The sequence below is a fragment of the Haliotis rufescens genome, unplaced genomic scaffold (assembly GCF_023055435.1).
Source record: "Haliotis rufescens isolate VD_foot unplaced genomic scaffold, xgHalRufe1.0.p SCAF_36, whole genome shotgun sequence".
Taxonomy (NCBI): domain Eukaryota; kingdom Metazoa; phylum Mollusca; class Gastropoda; order Lepetellida; family Haliotidae; genus Haliotis; species Haliotis rufescens.
Window position 1 is genome coordinate 3,608,655 of NW_025964068.1, and position 16,532 is coordinate 3,625,186.

The window sequence follows — 16,532 nt, forward strand, 5'->3', positions numbered from 1 at the left end:
TGGAGGAACGTCGAACGTATAATATGTTACTTGTTTTACATGACTTGGTTGATGCATGTCATCGTATTCCAATTGCGTAGATATATGCTCATGATGTCAATCACTGGATTGTCCGGCCCAGACTCGATTATTTACAGACCGACGTCATATAGCTGGAATATTGCTGAATGCGGCGTTAAACAACAAACAACAACATTAAAATATACTTGCATTTTATGAGCCTTCCGTTGGAATACTATTCTTCTTACTATGAAACGCAGTTGCCTCCCTTCCTCTGTCAACTTATCGTCTGCTGGAGCGTGACGTCAGTATTGACTACAATGCCGCGCGGGACTTGACATGCCGGTTGACGGGAACCTGCAGAACTGGTTCTGTGGCCTGGCGGTATACTGAGCGAGCACTGTTGTGAATACTATCGCTAGCAAGACTATTTCTGGCAACTGGCTTTCCTCCCTTGAAAACAGTGGCTACGCTCGGGATGGGCAATGTCGGTGTGTTAACGGTGTGGTAGGGTGTAGTCGTTACCGTTTTAGGAAGGAAAGACGAAACAAGGACAGAAAGCAAGGATTACCAATAAATAAGGACACCTTTACCGATCCGTCAGGTAAGAATGCACGCTATTTCAGTCATTACGGCCTGTAAACACAATCATTAACATACATTTATTCAATGATTATCAATGTTAGGAGTAAAACCGGGTGTTATTTCACACCATCGGTGATTCATATATAAAATTATACACTACTTAATGTCATAATGTTTCAGATGAAGTATTATTTTCTTGTCAAATTTGTTATAAGATTTGTATTAATTATATCAACTATTTGGTACATTGTATTAACTTATAATGCCGTGATTCGGATATTACTGAACATATATACAGTATTATGTGTGTGTATGTTTATATGATATGAATATCACGTTCGCTTTTCATTTCGAAGAAGTTATCTGCCGCAATGCCATCAAGATATACCATTCTCAATAACTTCTTGTCTTGTCATATATCCATGATCCTGAAGTATTTACCAATAACTTCGTTATACCACGCCCAGGTGTGTACAAGTTCCCTATATTTAACTGTGACAACAATATAGCTTTTCTTCAAAACATTATATTTCACAATTTAGTCGAATAGTATGGAACTTTCACAATATTTAGATGTTATCTACTGTCATAAGTAATAAACGCATATGTGATTACTGCATGTTATACAAAACCGGTTGTAGTTGCAGCCATTTTATTCTCATATCGAGGCAGCTCAGGTTTATCGTCTGCTAAGACGTTTTAAGACATTACAACTTCAAACTATCATAATAACGCCTTTCTTATACGAATACTATGTAAAACTGACCTTGTCTGGATTGGCATGGATTGGATTCGCTAATCGAGGACAAGCAATGCTACGTATGGTTCAAACCATTAATCTTCCGGAATGCAGTGATATTTTGTACCAAGAATTTCTGGTAATTTTGTACCCAAACCAGTACATGTTTGTGAGTTTGTACATTTTAAAGGCTTAAGAAGTATACTTGACTATTCAGTATTGATGTTCGCGAAATATGAAAAGTGCAAAGTAAACGAACAGAAAGTGAGTCTTATATTATTAATATATGCCTGAATACCCATATACTTCTGACCCCAAATAACCCCAGATTAGTGCTTTACAGAGCAAATGTATATTAATATATATCGCAAATATAAAATATCATATGTTTGATTTTCAGTTGAAAAGTTAAGTTAGCGATACTTTATCCAAAACAATGAACCGCACTCCAAGAATACCTATACATGGTTCTTCTTTTTTTTCAAATAATTTGACTTAAAACTTTTGAAAATTAAAAGAAAAGTTTTCGCATAATACCAACTGCAGATGAGTATCTTTTAAATCTCATCTTTAAAAATTAATAAATTTGCTTTTCTTGGTACAAACACTTCAAACATGGTTGAGGTCATATGGTTGCAAATTCATTTCTCATAATCAAATTGAACGATTTCTTTTGCCCCTCAGTTTATTTCACTTTTTGGTGTGTCGCGTTCTGTCGACATACGTTATATAACATATTATGTTATTAGAAGGTTTTCGGTAAAATAGTTACCAGAGGCAAAACCGGGGACATGCAATCAATTTGGCAATTGTTTCGGATATTAACAGAAAATAGGGTGAGTTAAAAGGAATCTCATTGAATACAAAGTATGTCTGCATGTCAGAATAGGCTCCTAATACCCCGTGCTATAGTCTTAAGAACATGCTTAAACTGAACACAAGGTGGTTGAGTACCTGCCAGTGCTCACTGCGTGTTGTTACTGCTCGTAATATCAACCACTGATGTGCCTTCCACCGAACGTATAATTTTCCTGCATGCGACTATTCATAAATAATGTACTTTATTTCCGAGCATTAACATCAAGAAATAACACTTTACCAATACTTGTTTTAGATTAAGCAGAAACTCACATTGTTATAATGTGTGTCAAGAAGTGTTATGGCTGTAGGCGTTTAGTCTTGCTAACAAGGGCTCCTCAACACGTTATACCTGCAATACCTGTAATACTATTGTAACCCAAACAATGGCTCACATAGCTGTGACCTTAATCCTATACTGTTAATATGACTGAATGAAACAAAGGTTAATTAAGGTACACGTTATTGTATCTAACGGTCATTGTTATGGTTCATTGTAGTAACATACAATGTTGCATTTACCTGTATGAACCAGACATTGCTTTTGCATGTATTTACTGCCTTTGTCTGATTTGATTCATTTTTATTTTTTCGAAAACGAGGATGAAATATTCAGTTATACTTTTGCCCTGTGCCCATGTAACTTGCTGTCTTTGTGTTCAGTAGCATACACTCTACTGTTTCATAACATAGATAGTTGTTGTTTAGCACTATCCATCACTTGCTTGATAAAGGTGTTAGGATCTACACCGAAACGTCGCACTAATTGTAATAAAGAAGTTGTTCATCCATAGAACTCGTCTTACTTCAACATAGATAGTATTCATCAATAACAGATTGTGTGCCCTTCAATTGTTTGTAGTGAACGAGTTAACGACTATATTTCAGCTAAATTAGTGACACCTCGTTTGTTTGTTGTTTTACGCCGCATACAGCGTTTGTAAGGCATATATGTTGCGACGGTGAAAGGTATATAGCACGACACCCCTTGACATAACATGAAGCTTCTTTTTACCATGTGTAACAGTTCCCTTAAGACCCACAGAGGCGACTAACAGGATCGGATGGTCAGGATTGGTGTTTCGGTTGATTGCACGTCACTGAAAATACCAATTCTATTGATCGCTGCCCATGATGCCACTCATATCGCCGTCATATAGCTGAATTGTGGCGTTAAACTACCAACACAATAAGATCCCCTACAATCAAGTACCTTGAAACCTGGTTTACTCGAAGTGACCATTGGAGACTCTGACCACTGAGATACGAAGAAGCAAAATTATCTGTCCTGAGTGAAGGAATGGTTTAAACCCCGAGCATTGAGCGAGGTACTTCCAGCAGTCAGTCACATCGTCCGTACCGTACATGGGCGAGATACTTACAGCAGTCAGTCACATCGTCCGTACCGTACTTGGGCGAGGTACTTCCAGCAGTCAGTCACATCGTCCGTACCGTACTTGGGCGAGATACTTACAACAGTCAGTCACATCGTCCGTACCGTACTTGGGCGAGGTACTTCCAGCAGTCAGTCACATCGTCCGTACCGTACTTGAGCGAGGTACTTCCAGCAGTCAGTCACATCGTCCGTACCGTACTTGAGCGAGGTACTTCCAGCAGTCAGTCACATCGTCCGTACCGTACTTGGGCGAGATACTTACAGCAGTCAGTCACATCGTCCGTACCGTACTTGGGCGAGGTACTTCCAGCAGTCAGTCACATCGTCCGTACCGTACTTGGGCGAGGTACTTCCAGCAGTCAGTCACATCGTCCGTACCGTACTTGGGCGAGGTACTTACAACAGTCAGTCACATCGTCCGTACCGTACTTGGGCGAGGTACTTCCAGCAGTCAATCAGATTGTCTGTACCGTACTTGGGCGAGGTACTTACAACAGTCAGTTACATCGTCCGTACCGTACTTGGGCGAGATACTTACAACAGTCAGTCACATCGTCCGTACCGTACTTGGGCGAGGTACTTACGGCAGTCAGTCACATCGTCCGTACCGTACTTGGGCGAGATACTTACAACAGTCAGTCACATCGTCCGTACCGTACTTGGGCGAGGTACTTCCAGCAGTCAATCAGATTGTCTGTACCGTACTTGGGCGAGGTACTTCCAGCAGTCAATCAGATAACTCATATATATCGCACTCGATCATTCTGATCTTTATGGACAAATATGCTTTGTTTGTTTGTAGCTATCCCTTAACAGTGTGACCCAAGCGACGTGCTGGTAGATCTTGTATTGAGCTGATAGAACATATTCTAATCGTGCTGTGACAATAAAGGTTCATATACTTAAACTATATATTAAATTATATGCGTTCGAGATATCACGGAAAAGCTGCAGAAAGTGAAAGTACAATATATAACATATAATATGTCATTGTCCTTAAAATATGCCTGAAATTTCCATTTCAGGATCACCATGGCAAAATTATTGCTCATCGTTTCGCTGTGTGTAGCGTCAAGCGTCGCCCAGCAACTGGCACGCGAGACATGTGACGCTAGCCGTAGAAAGGCGGAAGTACAAGTAGCCGGAGCACAAGTTGTTCTTGGCGGACTCTTTGAAATCCGACAGCCGGGCACCGATGGATATGGGTGCGGCCAGCCAGCAAAAGGTGCCGTTATGTTTGAACATTTATAACATTCACATAAATCCATGTTGGTGAGGATGAATGATTTCAACTTTGTACATGAAATATCCGTTCATATATATATATATATATATATATATATATATATATATATATATATATACATACATACATACATACATACATACATACATGTATAGCGTAATATCCATTTTGAATTGAGTTTGAATTTGAGTCATATACGCTTAATATCACCTTTTCTCCAAAAATAATAAAACAATTTACACATCTTTTGTTTCATGTGAAAAGTAGTCAGTTTGGGCTTTAAGTCTTTTCGTTATACATGTTTTCCCATTTTCTTGACAGATTTAATGCAGATATATGAAGCGGCCCGTTGGACAATAAATCAGTTGAATAGTAGAAATTCCAACCAAGGATTTATCCCAAGTATTAAATTTGGTAAGTTCCATTGAATTAAGATGCAAATTGCATACATCATCTAGCCACTCTTAGGATTGTCAAGTCTGTGCTTTAACACATGTGCACTAGATGGGCAGTGGGGTAGCCTTGTGGTTTAAGCGTTCGCTCATTCGGAGAAGGCTGGTTCATGGTTACAGTGTGTGAAGTCCATTTCTTTTGTCCACCGCCATGGTATTGCTAGAATATTGCTAAAAGACGCGTAAAACCATACTCACTGTATCCTGGCCTAGCAAAAATACTTTACATGTGTACAAGTGCACCGGTGGATCAGGTGTCCAAGGCTAAAGGATTATACAGACCCGTTTATGAATCCTGGCGTTTCACCACCACACTCGTATCCACGTTATGCGTTTACCCCTTCACTATAGGCTTGCGTGCCGTGATATATGTGAAACACATTATATAAAGCGGCGCTAAAGTCCAACTCACTCATTCAAGTAATGGGAATATTATTGGTTACAGGTTTGCAAGCTTATGACACTTGTTTTTCCGCGGAGCAAAGTCTGGGAGCTGTGTACGACTTCTACCCACAGGCCTCGTCGAAAAGCACGTACTGCAGCAGCTCAACCACTCAGACAAATGCTGGTGAGTGTAAGATTATGACGCATCCTAGTTACAGTTTTTATATTTTTGGTCTGCTCTGGCGATAGAATATAAACTGGAAGAAAAAGAAGAACTATATATATATATATTCTTTGGGATTCCCGATATCTGCTTCATGATATCTATCACGATTCATCCGGTTCTTCAACAATGTCAGGATCAGAATTAGGTATTGATATAGACGTCGTACAAACATTGCTGCTGATGTCTAATGGCGTATTTTGGATTGTTTCAGGGTTCGTTGGTCCTCTATCCAGCTGGACCTCACTGTCGGTGGCCGGCCTCATCAAACAGTTCAACGCACCTGCCGTGGCGCCAAGACCAACGTCGTCTGCCCTTAGTAACAAGGCCCTCTACCCAACATTCTACAGGACGTCGCCATCGTCTGCTGCACTCGTTAGGGTAAGCATATAACACTCACCAAACCAAACTAAGCATCTTCTTCTACGCCTTCATCGCGAACATATGTAGAAAACCCTGTGACGCTAAACAAGGCGATAATGTTAACCTCGTGTGGGGCTTTAGCAGTACTTTCAAACTGGACTTGACGGTGAAGTTATATCATCTTCATGTAGAATCTTAAAGTTTAATCTTCAAGTGTTCAATTTATGTTATCTATACCATAGTGTGATAAGTCAGATATTTGATTACCACCAGTTATCTATTTAACAATATATCTGTGCATTTGTAGAGGACAAAATCATGTTATAGAGACTGTTTAAATAAAATATATCAGTCTAGGGTCATGTTCATAAAGAATTATTTTATATTTTATACAACTCAGACGAAGATATTGGGGACGCGAACCTTTGAAACTATTATTGTTTGTACGAAATCATTCACTCCGAAAACCTTTTTTGGAACAGTATTGTTTCTTGTTTGTGAATAACTGAAAATGGAAATATCAGTATAGATTATGGAACGCATATCGATTACAAGTAGTTTCGGCTCAGGATAAACCCATTGAAATCTGAACTGAAATTAAATTGGCTGTGGTGGGCTCATACATTATGGGGAATATTTTATCAGCATGTCAGAGAGGATGTGGGATAATTTAACAAATACCTCCAGTTGCCCCTGTATATTCTAAATATTATCAATATATTATCATCCAGGCAACCAGCGCCCTTCTGGACCGCCTACAGTGGAATAAGATCATAATGGTTTACTCTGACTCTGAATATGGCCGGGACGGTCTGAAGAACATGATCCAGTTTGCTCTCAACAGTGGCAGATGCATAGTCCAAGCCATTGCAATAAAAAGCGGAGAAACAGAAGACCAGTTTTATAATCGCCTTTCAGCAATACAACGGTATGACGTCAATGGCGGTCTTTTCTGGGGAAGTGCAGCTGAAAGCAACGTTGCCATTGCAGCTCTCGAACGACATAATCAAGCAGCATCTTACGGGCACGTCCAGTGGATCTTCACTGATCTGGATACCTCTAGGTCCTTCACCGAGAGAATAGCCAGAGGCGCGTTGGTCATCCTGCCAACAACTACTATAATTGAAGAATTTAGGCGCTACTGGGCAGGACTCAACCCGAACTCCCCATCAAGTGAGAACCCATGGTACATCGACTGGTACATGACAAAGTATCAGTGTCGACTGACAGCCGTCAACTACCAGCCCTATGTCTCCCTGCCAGTTTGTCCAACAGTGGACTTTACAGCTAAATACAACCAATACGTCCAGAACCCTTATGTCGAGAGCACGGTTAAAGCAGTTTTTGCATATGCGGCGGCTTTTGAAAATGCACATCGGGATTTCTGCATTAGTCGTGGACAAAGCGGCTTCTGTGATAACCTGAAAAGGATAAATTCTGTGACTTTGAATGCCTATCTGAAGAACCTACAGTACACGTTCACTGCCGAGGATGGCATGGCCAGCATGGTAGGGAAGTCAATCGCCTTCGATGACAACGGTGACCCCGTGACTTCCTCCTTCACTGTTTGGAACTACGTCAACAATGTTTTCGAGAGAGTGAGTGTATTTTCCCCACCTATTTCAGATTGTTGTAGTTGCAACTGTAATCCCTCGTTAGATTATTTGACAATACCATTAACACCATTCTCCGGTCAATTATTTCAATAATTTCTAAAAGAGGAAGATAATACATACTCCCGTGCCGTATGCATATGGTAGGACCACACTACATTTATGATACAAGTATTAGTATTACTGTGTGATAATAGCATACATGACAGGATATTTAGAAGATAACGTGATATAGCTATACTATCAGGGACTGCATGATAAAATTAAATTTGCCCTACCCAGTGGTTCAAGAAATTGTTTGACCATGTCTTGATTAATGATATCAATGTTTGCTTCAGGTGGGAAATTACACCAACAACATCTTGAACCTGGATGTGAGCACTATCACTTTTTACGCCAATGACAGAAGGACCCAGCTGTCTACACCACCAACGTCCCTGTGTCCAGTTGGAGGTTGCCAGAACTGCCTCATGCCCACCAACGACATCCAGTACACCTATATACCAGGCGACATCATCCTTGGCGGGATGGTGGGAGTTCGAAATCCTGGAACCGACCCTCTGACATGTACAGATATCTCTGTGCTAGGAAGTGAAGCTCTTATGGCTATAAAATATGGTCTCATGACCTTCAGAGATGCCCTTGGAAGCAATATTCTCAATGGCGTCAAACTTGGAGCTCTTGTGGCTGATACATGCAACAAATACATTGCAGACGCCTTCCTCAACGACCTTCTGAGTGGGAGAAGGATTTTCAAGGATAAGAATGGTGGAAATATTGACACAGAATTCCTGACTTCCTTCGTAGGCTTCAGAGAATCATCACCAGCTGTGGATACCTCAAAAATTCTTGGACAATATAAAGTGCCTGAGATAGAGGCAGGGGCGACGGCCCCATCTCTGACCAATAGGATGCTATACCCTTACTTTAACAGGGCTTTACCGTCTGGGGACGCCATGAATTCAGCTATCATCAATATCTTGAAACGACAGCGTTGGAGCTATATCCAGATAGTTTACCGGCCTGATGTCTTTGGTCAAGAACAAATGATGTCTTTCAAGAAACTGGCAGCAAAAGCTAACATCTGTGTTGCTGCGGCACACATCATAACTATTGGAGGTGCTGCCATTTTGGATAAACTCAGAGAAAACGCCGAAGCCAGGGCCGTTGTTGTCTTTGGGTACTCACCAAATATCCGCGGGATCCTGGAAGCTATGAAAATGAACAATGCAAAGGGTGAGTTTGTCCTTGTTGGAACCGATAACTGGGGTGATAGGACAAGCATCGTGAGTGGCTATGAAGACATGGCTGATGGAAGTTTTACGGTCAAACTTGCGCCTCCAGATAATACCGGTTTTGACAATTACTTAAAAGGCTTAACCTGGACTACAATCAAAGCTGACCCTGTCATGTCAAAATTGTACGAGAAGACGTTCAATTGTTATATCAACGCAGGCGATAGAGGACGATACAACACACAGTGCTTCTCCCAAAGCATCAGCTCGACATCACCCTACTCCCCGTTTGTGGTGAGTGCTGTGTACTCCATGGCGCTAGCACTTCACAACACGCTGCAACAGGTATGCGGAAACAACTACAATGGTCTCTGCAACGACTTCAGAAACAAGGATGACGTCAGCATGAAACTACTTCAGCAGATTAGAAACATCTCCTACGTCAATCGTAAGACTAGCCAGACATTTTCTATTGTCAATGGAGAAGGAACAGCTGACTTTGACCTCTTTAACTACCAAAATGGCGCTGGACTTGGCTACATCAATGTAAGTTAAAACCAACTTCACATTTCATATAAGTATTCTGTTTTATTTTGTAACACACCGAAAACACACATATACTATATAATTTTGGTACATTACGTCTGGGCAGGCTGTACAGTGATTTTGAAATTCATAACTGATGAATATTTACTTAGACGTAACTTCAAAGTCATTGAAGTTATTAGTGATGTATACCATTCATGTGCATGAGTGAAAGATGACTATATACATGGCAATGCAAACCAGTGGGTGATAGCAAAAACAGCGACATACGCCAACAGAACACGTGACACCTAAACAGCCTGGTGACACACATGGTCACTACTTCACATGTTGCATTCACGGATGATGGAGTAATGCAGTGTATACAGACCTGGGAAGTACTGACATTGTCACTCATCGTATGGGATACACGAGATCTATTCTGCACAGGCATCCCAACATGTACTACAGACTGTGACTACCTTAATAACTGTAGAAGTTCGCACTTCATGTGTACCCTTGTACCCACAGACGAAGAATATAGTGAAAATATGTGTGCCAAGTTTTCTCCATTTGCATACACCTAAATACCAGGACACATTATCTTTATGATCCATGTGCTAGTCCTACCAACCATTCATGCTTGACGTGAGTCACACACATCGACTGTAGTTGTAACAGAGGTCTGGAGCACTTCCAAAACTCTAATAAGTAATAATTTCTGTCCTTTATTGTTTCAGGTTGGGAAATACCAAACCGCCACTGGCACCATCAGCAACTTCCAGGACAGCAATGTCCGCCTACCAAATGGAGCTGGTTCGACCTCTCTTTCTTCACAATGCACGAGCAAGTGCCTCCAATGCTATATGTACCAGCAACAACCCTTCCTGTACATTCCAGGAGACATCTTACTTGGAGGCATGTTCTCTGTCAGCAACCCAGGAAACCAAGGTCCATTTGTTTGCGGATCTGTCAAGACAACAAATGGATTCCAGTACACAGCGGCAATGCAGTATGCTATTGAAACGGTAAACAACAAACAAGCACCTGTTGGTTTGAATGGCATCAAACTCGGAGGTTTGGCACTTGACCATTGTAACAACCAGGACCGACCCTTCTCCCTACTTTCCAGTATATATTCCGGGTTGATGGACCGGTCCCTACAGATGATGGGGATGACATCAGCAATGAACCAGAACCCCTTATCAAGATCTATTGCAGCTTGGATCACTGACAACACAGCCAGCACCCAGGAAGCGGGGGAGTTCCTTCAACCCTTTAACATTCCCATTGTCAGTCCATCTGCCACCTCAGAGGCCTTGATGAATTTAACATCTTTCTACAGAACCACACAGGGAGATGACACCATTGCCATGGCGATAGTAAAGATTGTCAAGTCGCTGAACCTCCCATATGTCCAGGTAGTTCATAGCGCCAACAGCTATGGGCGGGGCGGTCTAAGTGCCATACAAGCAGCGGGACAACAGGAAGGCATCTGTGTTACTTCATCCATAGAATTAGACTCAACCATATCATCAGATTATGTCATCCAGAAACTCATTGAGAGTCCTACATACGCTGTAGTCCTGTTTCTGGGTACATCTGACATGACAAAGTTAATGACAGCCAAAGCCAGAAGCACTGATGCCAATGTGCCCAAACTTGTGTTCATATCTCCTGAACCTTACAGCAATGTTGTTCGAAGTGTCAGATCAGCGGCTACAAACCTGCTCAGCATCCGCCTGAAAACACCAACACTCACAAGATTTAATACCTACCTTGATGACAAGACAGCAGCATATTACACGGACAATCCTTATTTTGCTAAGTACTACATGGCTATTTACAACTGTGACCTACCTGGCTACTACATGTACAGCAGCCCCTGCGCGACTCCTCCTTCTCGACTCTCCGCCAGTAGCAACTTCGCCCAGAGCAACTTCATCTTGGCTACAATCAATGCAGTCTATGCCTCCACTTACACCCTGGATGCCACACTTAAGGAACTGTGTGGGAATAACTACAATAGCGTCTGCCCTGAATTCTCGAACGCCAATGACCTCAACACGAGGCTTGTAGACAATCTCAGACTTACAAACTTTGACAACTTGGGCAACAGCTTCCGCTTCCTCAACAGAGAAGGCAACAGCGGTTATGACATTCTTCGTTTTAATGGCACAGATTATCAGACGGTATGTTTTTATTCTGTGGTATATTTGCACAACACAACATAAGAAAATATACATATTAATGTTTGATTTAATTAGAATTGGAATGTTGTAAGACAATGACTGATTGAACTTTCACTGCTCCTTTCAAGTGTTTTTTATGCTTATGCATTACTGTGTTCTGTTAGGATTACATATTCGTGCGTGTATTTGCTGAAGGTGGGCAGCTATGAGGGTGCAGCCCTCCAAGTCAATGCTGGCCTGAGCGCCATCTACAGTGGTGTTCCCTCCACCTGCAACTCCCCCTGTCTAGAGTGCACCCAGCTGGGACTCAACTTCTCTTACGTACCAGGAGACATCCTTCTTGGAGGTAGGAACATTTCCTAACATACAATACTCATCTGTGTACTGTCATACTACAATGAAATGTTGAATTTCCTGAACTCGATCATAAAGACAGAATCAGTATAAGTATTATCGTCTCTCCACTTGTCGTTAAGTGACATCTTCTTATCTTACAGCATTGATGTTAATTAAGAGGCGTAAGGTAGCCTAGTGCTAAAACTAGGTTCATACAGGCTTGAAAAATATTGACAGACCCACGCAAATAACCCAACTAAATAAGCCTTGAAAATGACAGTTGAAAAGGCCTTGAATTTTAGTGTAATCATATCTGTATGAACCTTGTTATAGCGCTTGATTCCACATTGGTACAATGTGTGACTCCAATTTATAGTGCCCTCTACCCTACCACTGCTGGAATATTGCTAAAAGCAGTGTAAACCATATTCACCAACTCAACTAATTTAGGTAGTTTGTGGTTATAAAGTCAGTCAGTTGTTTGCTGTGTTTTCAGGTATTTTTGATGTCCATGTCAAGAGTTTGAACCCATTTACCTGTGGAAAAATAAACACCCTACACGGCTTCCAGCTGCTGGAGGCATTCCACTTCGCACTGGGAAGGGTAAACAGCAAAGAGGGCATGTTTGCTAATATCCTCAGGGGAACAACTCTTGGCGGGATCGGTCTAGATTCTTGTGAGAGCGCCATCAGGACAGGCTACCTTGTGTCCAACATCCACAATGGACTGACAAGTCTGGCAAAGAATGGCTACAAGGTTGATCCAGAACTGATCGATGTTTACCTTGGTGGCTATTCCAGTGACCGATCGATCTATCTTGCCAGAATCCTATCCGACCTCGAGATCCCTCAAATCAGTTATGCTGCTACGTCTACTGCCCTGCTTGACCAGTTCCGGTACCCTTACTTCTACCGCACTGTCCCAGCAGACGACAACCAGGTGCAGGCAATGATAACCTTCTTGAACTCCAAGGACATTCGATATGTGCAGGTACTCTACGCACAGTCCAACTATGGCGAGTTTGGTGCGGCAGCATTCAAACGTTTGGCTCCACAGAAGCGGATCTGTGTAGCTCAAATGGTGATGTTCCCTGACAACGGTACCGTGTCAAGAGAGAGTAGTAATGATGTTATCACGCAGCTGCTGGCCAAACCTGTCGCCAACACCATCGTCGTGTTTGCCGGTACAAGTTACATCAATGCTCTGCTGAGAGCCGTCCAGAGGAATCCTGGAGCTATTGGCAAGTTCCGGTTCCTGGGGTCCGAAACATGGGCAAAGAATGAAGATGCTATCCTGGGAGTTGAGGAGATTGCCAAAGGATCTGTGACATTCAATTTAAAGACACTCAACCTAAAGGTTTATGATGATTACCTCAGTGGAAAAACGCCAGCCAATTCTCAGGATAACCCTTGGTTCAGGGAATATTATGAAGAGATCCAGAACTGTTACCTGACGATCTCAGATGGCACCTACACTAAACAATGCCCCCAGACGCCAGAGAACCTTATCTCCAGCATCAGATACAAGCAGGACCCAGGTGTCCTGCACGTCATCAACTCCGTCTACTCAGCTGCCTATGCAATAGACATCACGCTTAAAGAGGTATGTTGTTTACATTTCATTATTTACAAATGTTTCAATTCGTCCTGATTTGAGTTTCTTTAATTTATTAACTTGTTGGTTTGGAAACCAATAATTTCATTAATCCTTATCAGTGTTATGGCAAGCATAACATTGTAAGTTTCAATGTATTCTATGTATGATTAAGTGTCCACGGGGAAGTAGTATCATATCGAATACTGAGGACAATAGATCATGCTTCTTATGTGGAATGAAGATTATGTTTCAGGTAAAACATACTGCTCAAATGAATACCAACTTCATAACTCGACTGTCTCAGGGTTCAGATATGAAGTATATAAGATAACATTATATCTGTTTGGTTATTGTTTTCAGCTGTGTGGCGAGAACTACACGACCGTATGCAAGGCCTATCGTAACAGGCCAGACACAAGGGATGTGATTCTGAGGAATCTCAAGAATGTGAACTTTCCTGATCCATCTGTTTGGTTATTGTTTTCAGCTGTGTGGCGAGAACTACACGACCGTATGCAAGGCCTATCGTAACAGGCCAGACACAAGGGATGTGATTCTGAGGAATCTCAAGAATGTGAACTTTCCTGATCCATCTGGGGAAAACTTCAACTTCACCGACCGCCGAGAAGGGAGCAAGGGTTATGACATCTATGATATTCAGTTCATCCCAGTGGAAGGATATGTATACAGGAAGGTAGGTCCATTTGAGAAAGTCTAGCTATAGATGGGCTGAGAGCAGTGGATAAAAGAAGAGTACAGTCTTTAAGGCAACAATGACAACAGAAACCTTGTGGTGATTCCGGGGTAGAACATCCCCAAGTAGACCACACATGTGCATGTTTTACAGATTCGACTAATGTGGGTCCGGTGGTTACGTCACCTGGATCTGCCTGGTTCTGTGATGCCATGGGTCGGTGTTCAGACTGTCAGCCATTGTTTTGCCATCCTTATTCATTTAATTATAGGTCATACATATGGCTGACTGGCATAAAACAACACTTACTAAATCACTACATCAAAAGTGTGAAAAACAAAACTCAAAAAGGAGTGGTTTCAATTGACAATGGCGACCTTCTGCATGATAATGAAGTCCACATTGATAGTGTTTAATGGGGGTGTACAAACAACAGTGGGACCATATTTCCGCACAGATGGTAACAGTTAACATTTCCTTTCAGATTGGTACCTACTCAAGCAGTGGGGCTATTGATGTTCCCTCATACACCCCAGACTGGGACGGAAGTTGCACCCGCCGAGAGGCATGCTCAGAGTGTCCTACCATCAGAAATAGAGTCATCCGGTATGCGATCTCTGGCCCGCCAACGCTTGTGACCAATGCCCTTACTGTTATTGGGATCTTTGACGTCCACAACCAAGGTACTGATGCTTACAGGTGCGGATCCTTGAGAATGGATGGCTTTAAACAGTTCAACGCCTTCTTCTACGTCATGCGTGAATTGAGTTCCGCCTTTAACCTCAACATCAGAGCTGTTGCCATTGACACATGCTCGAACAACCTTCGCGTTGGGCAGGACATCTATAACTTGTTGGAAGGAAAGGGACTTTGTAACTCGGATTTTAAAGATGGAGACGGATTGATAAGATTAAACAACATTGGTGGCTTCATAACAGCCGGTGATGAAAACACGCGTGAAGCCTCCCGAGTTCTCAACCCTTTTAAAGTTGCATACATCAGCCCAAGTGCCCCTTCTATCATCTTTAACAATACTGACCTGTATCCCTACCTCGCTAGGACGACGGCACCAAAGGGCCAACTGCTAAAGGGCATAGCCGAGTTGATGAAAGAGATGGGTTGGTCTTATGTGACAGCCGTCAGCTCAAGCTGGAGATTTGATGATGGGGGATACAGTCAGTTCCTCTCGGTATCTGGCGGTAAGACGTGTGTGAGATCATCATTCAACCTCCCTACTAATCCTACAATAGATGATGGGACTGAAGCTGTTGAACAACTCCGTGCGGCAGAAGGGTCCAACGTTGTTGTCCTCTTCACAACACAACAAGACACACTTCTGATCCTTCGGGCAGCTAAGGGGCTCAATGTCCTGGATAAATTCCTCTGGGTGTTCACAGATCCGGAAGCCACCAGCTGGGCAATGCCAAGTGATTACTACTTTAAGGCTTTGATGCTAAAACCTCGTGAGGGAAACGTCCAGGGATACGTGAATTACGAATCCGAAATGACATATTCCACAAATATGAATCACAATGACAAAAGTATCCCTAAGTCTTGGTATGAAGAATTTTATCAGAGGCATTTCAAGTGCAGATTATCAGATTCAGATGTTGTAGTGACTGAATTCACACGAGAATGTACCAAGGCGGAGAGATTCAATGGTGCTTATAATGCTACACAGGATCGCTATACTTTATCAACGGTGGCTGCTACTTATGCTTTGATTAATGGACTCTTTGATTTCCGTGGCACTAATTGTGGAATACAGACCACCCAGGACTGTTTGGCGTCACTTTCAACGGCCAGGGAGCGTCTCTTTAGTAGTCTGTTAAATATCTCATCAATTCCTTTGCATGAGAGACCGAATATCAACCCAGGGGGCGAGTTCAACGTTCGTTTCAACAAGGAAAGATTCTGGGATCCAGGCTATGTCATCGTCACATACGACTCCAGAAACAATGCTCCAAGTCAAGAGGTACGTGTTGTATATATAGTTTTCTCCATCTTTACAAAAAAAAGTTTCCACTCAATTACATCTGATATGTATGATATAGTGACCGTGTGAGTTTGATTTAACACCGATTTGAACAATATT

General features: G+C 42.1%; 1 protein-coding gene across 1 annotated transcript in view; it reads left to right on the plus strand.

Annotated features, from left to right (window-relative positions):
- The first annotated feature begins 409 nt into the window (after positions 1-409).
- LOC124147715 overlaps positions 410-16,532 on the plus strand; it is a 54,449-nt gene continuing 38,326 nt past the window's right edge. Inside the window, exons 1-12 of the mRNA XM_048381153.1 lie at positions 410-604; positions 4,604-4,803; positions 5,146-5,238; positions 5,722-5,844; positions 6,098-6,264; positions 6,978-7,844; positions 8,198-9,640; positions 10,360-11,811; positions 12,007-12,157; positions 12,644-13,749; positions 14,104-14,254; positions 14,974-16,412. Coding sequence (XP_048237110.1) covers positions 4,611-4,803; positions 5,146-5,238; positions 5,722-5,844; positions 6,098-6,264; positions 6,978-7,844; positions 8,198-9,640; positions 10,360-11,811; positions 12,007-12,157; positions 12,644-13,749; positions 14,104-14,254; positions 14,974-16,412 — 7,185 coding nt within the window. The 5' untranslated portion in view covers positions 410-604; positions 4,604-4,610. The remainder of the gene's footprint in view (positions 605-4,603; positions 4,804-5,145; positions 5,239-5,721; positions 5,845-6,097; positions 6,265-6,977; positions 7,845-8,197; positions 9,641-10,359; positions 11,812-12,006; positions 12,158-12,643; positions 13,750-14,103; positions 14,255-14,973; positions 16,413-16,532) is intronic.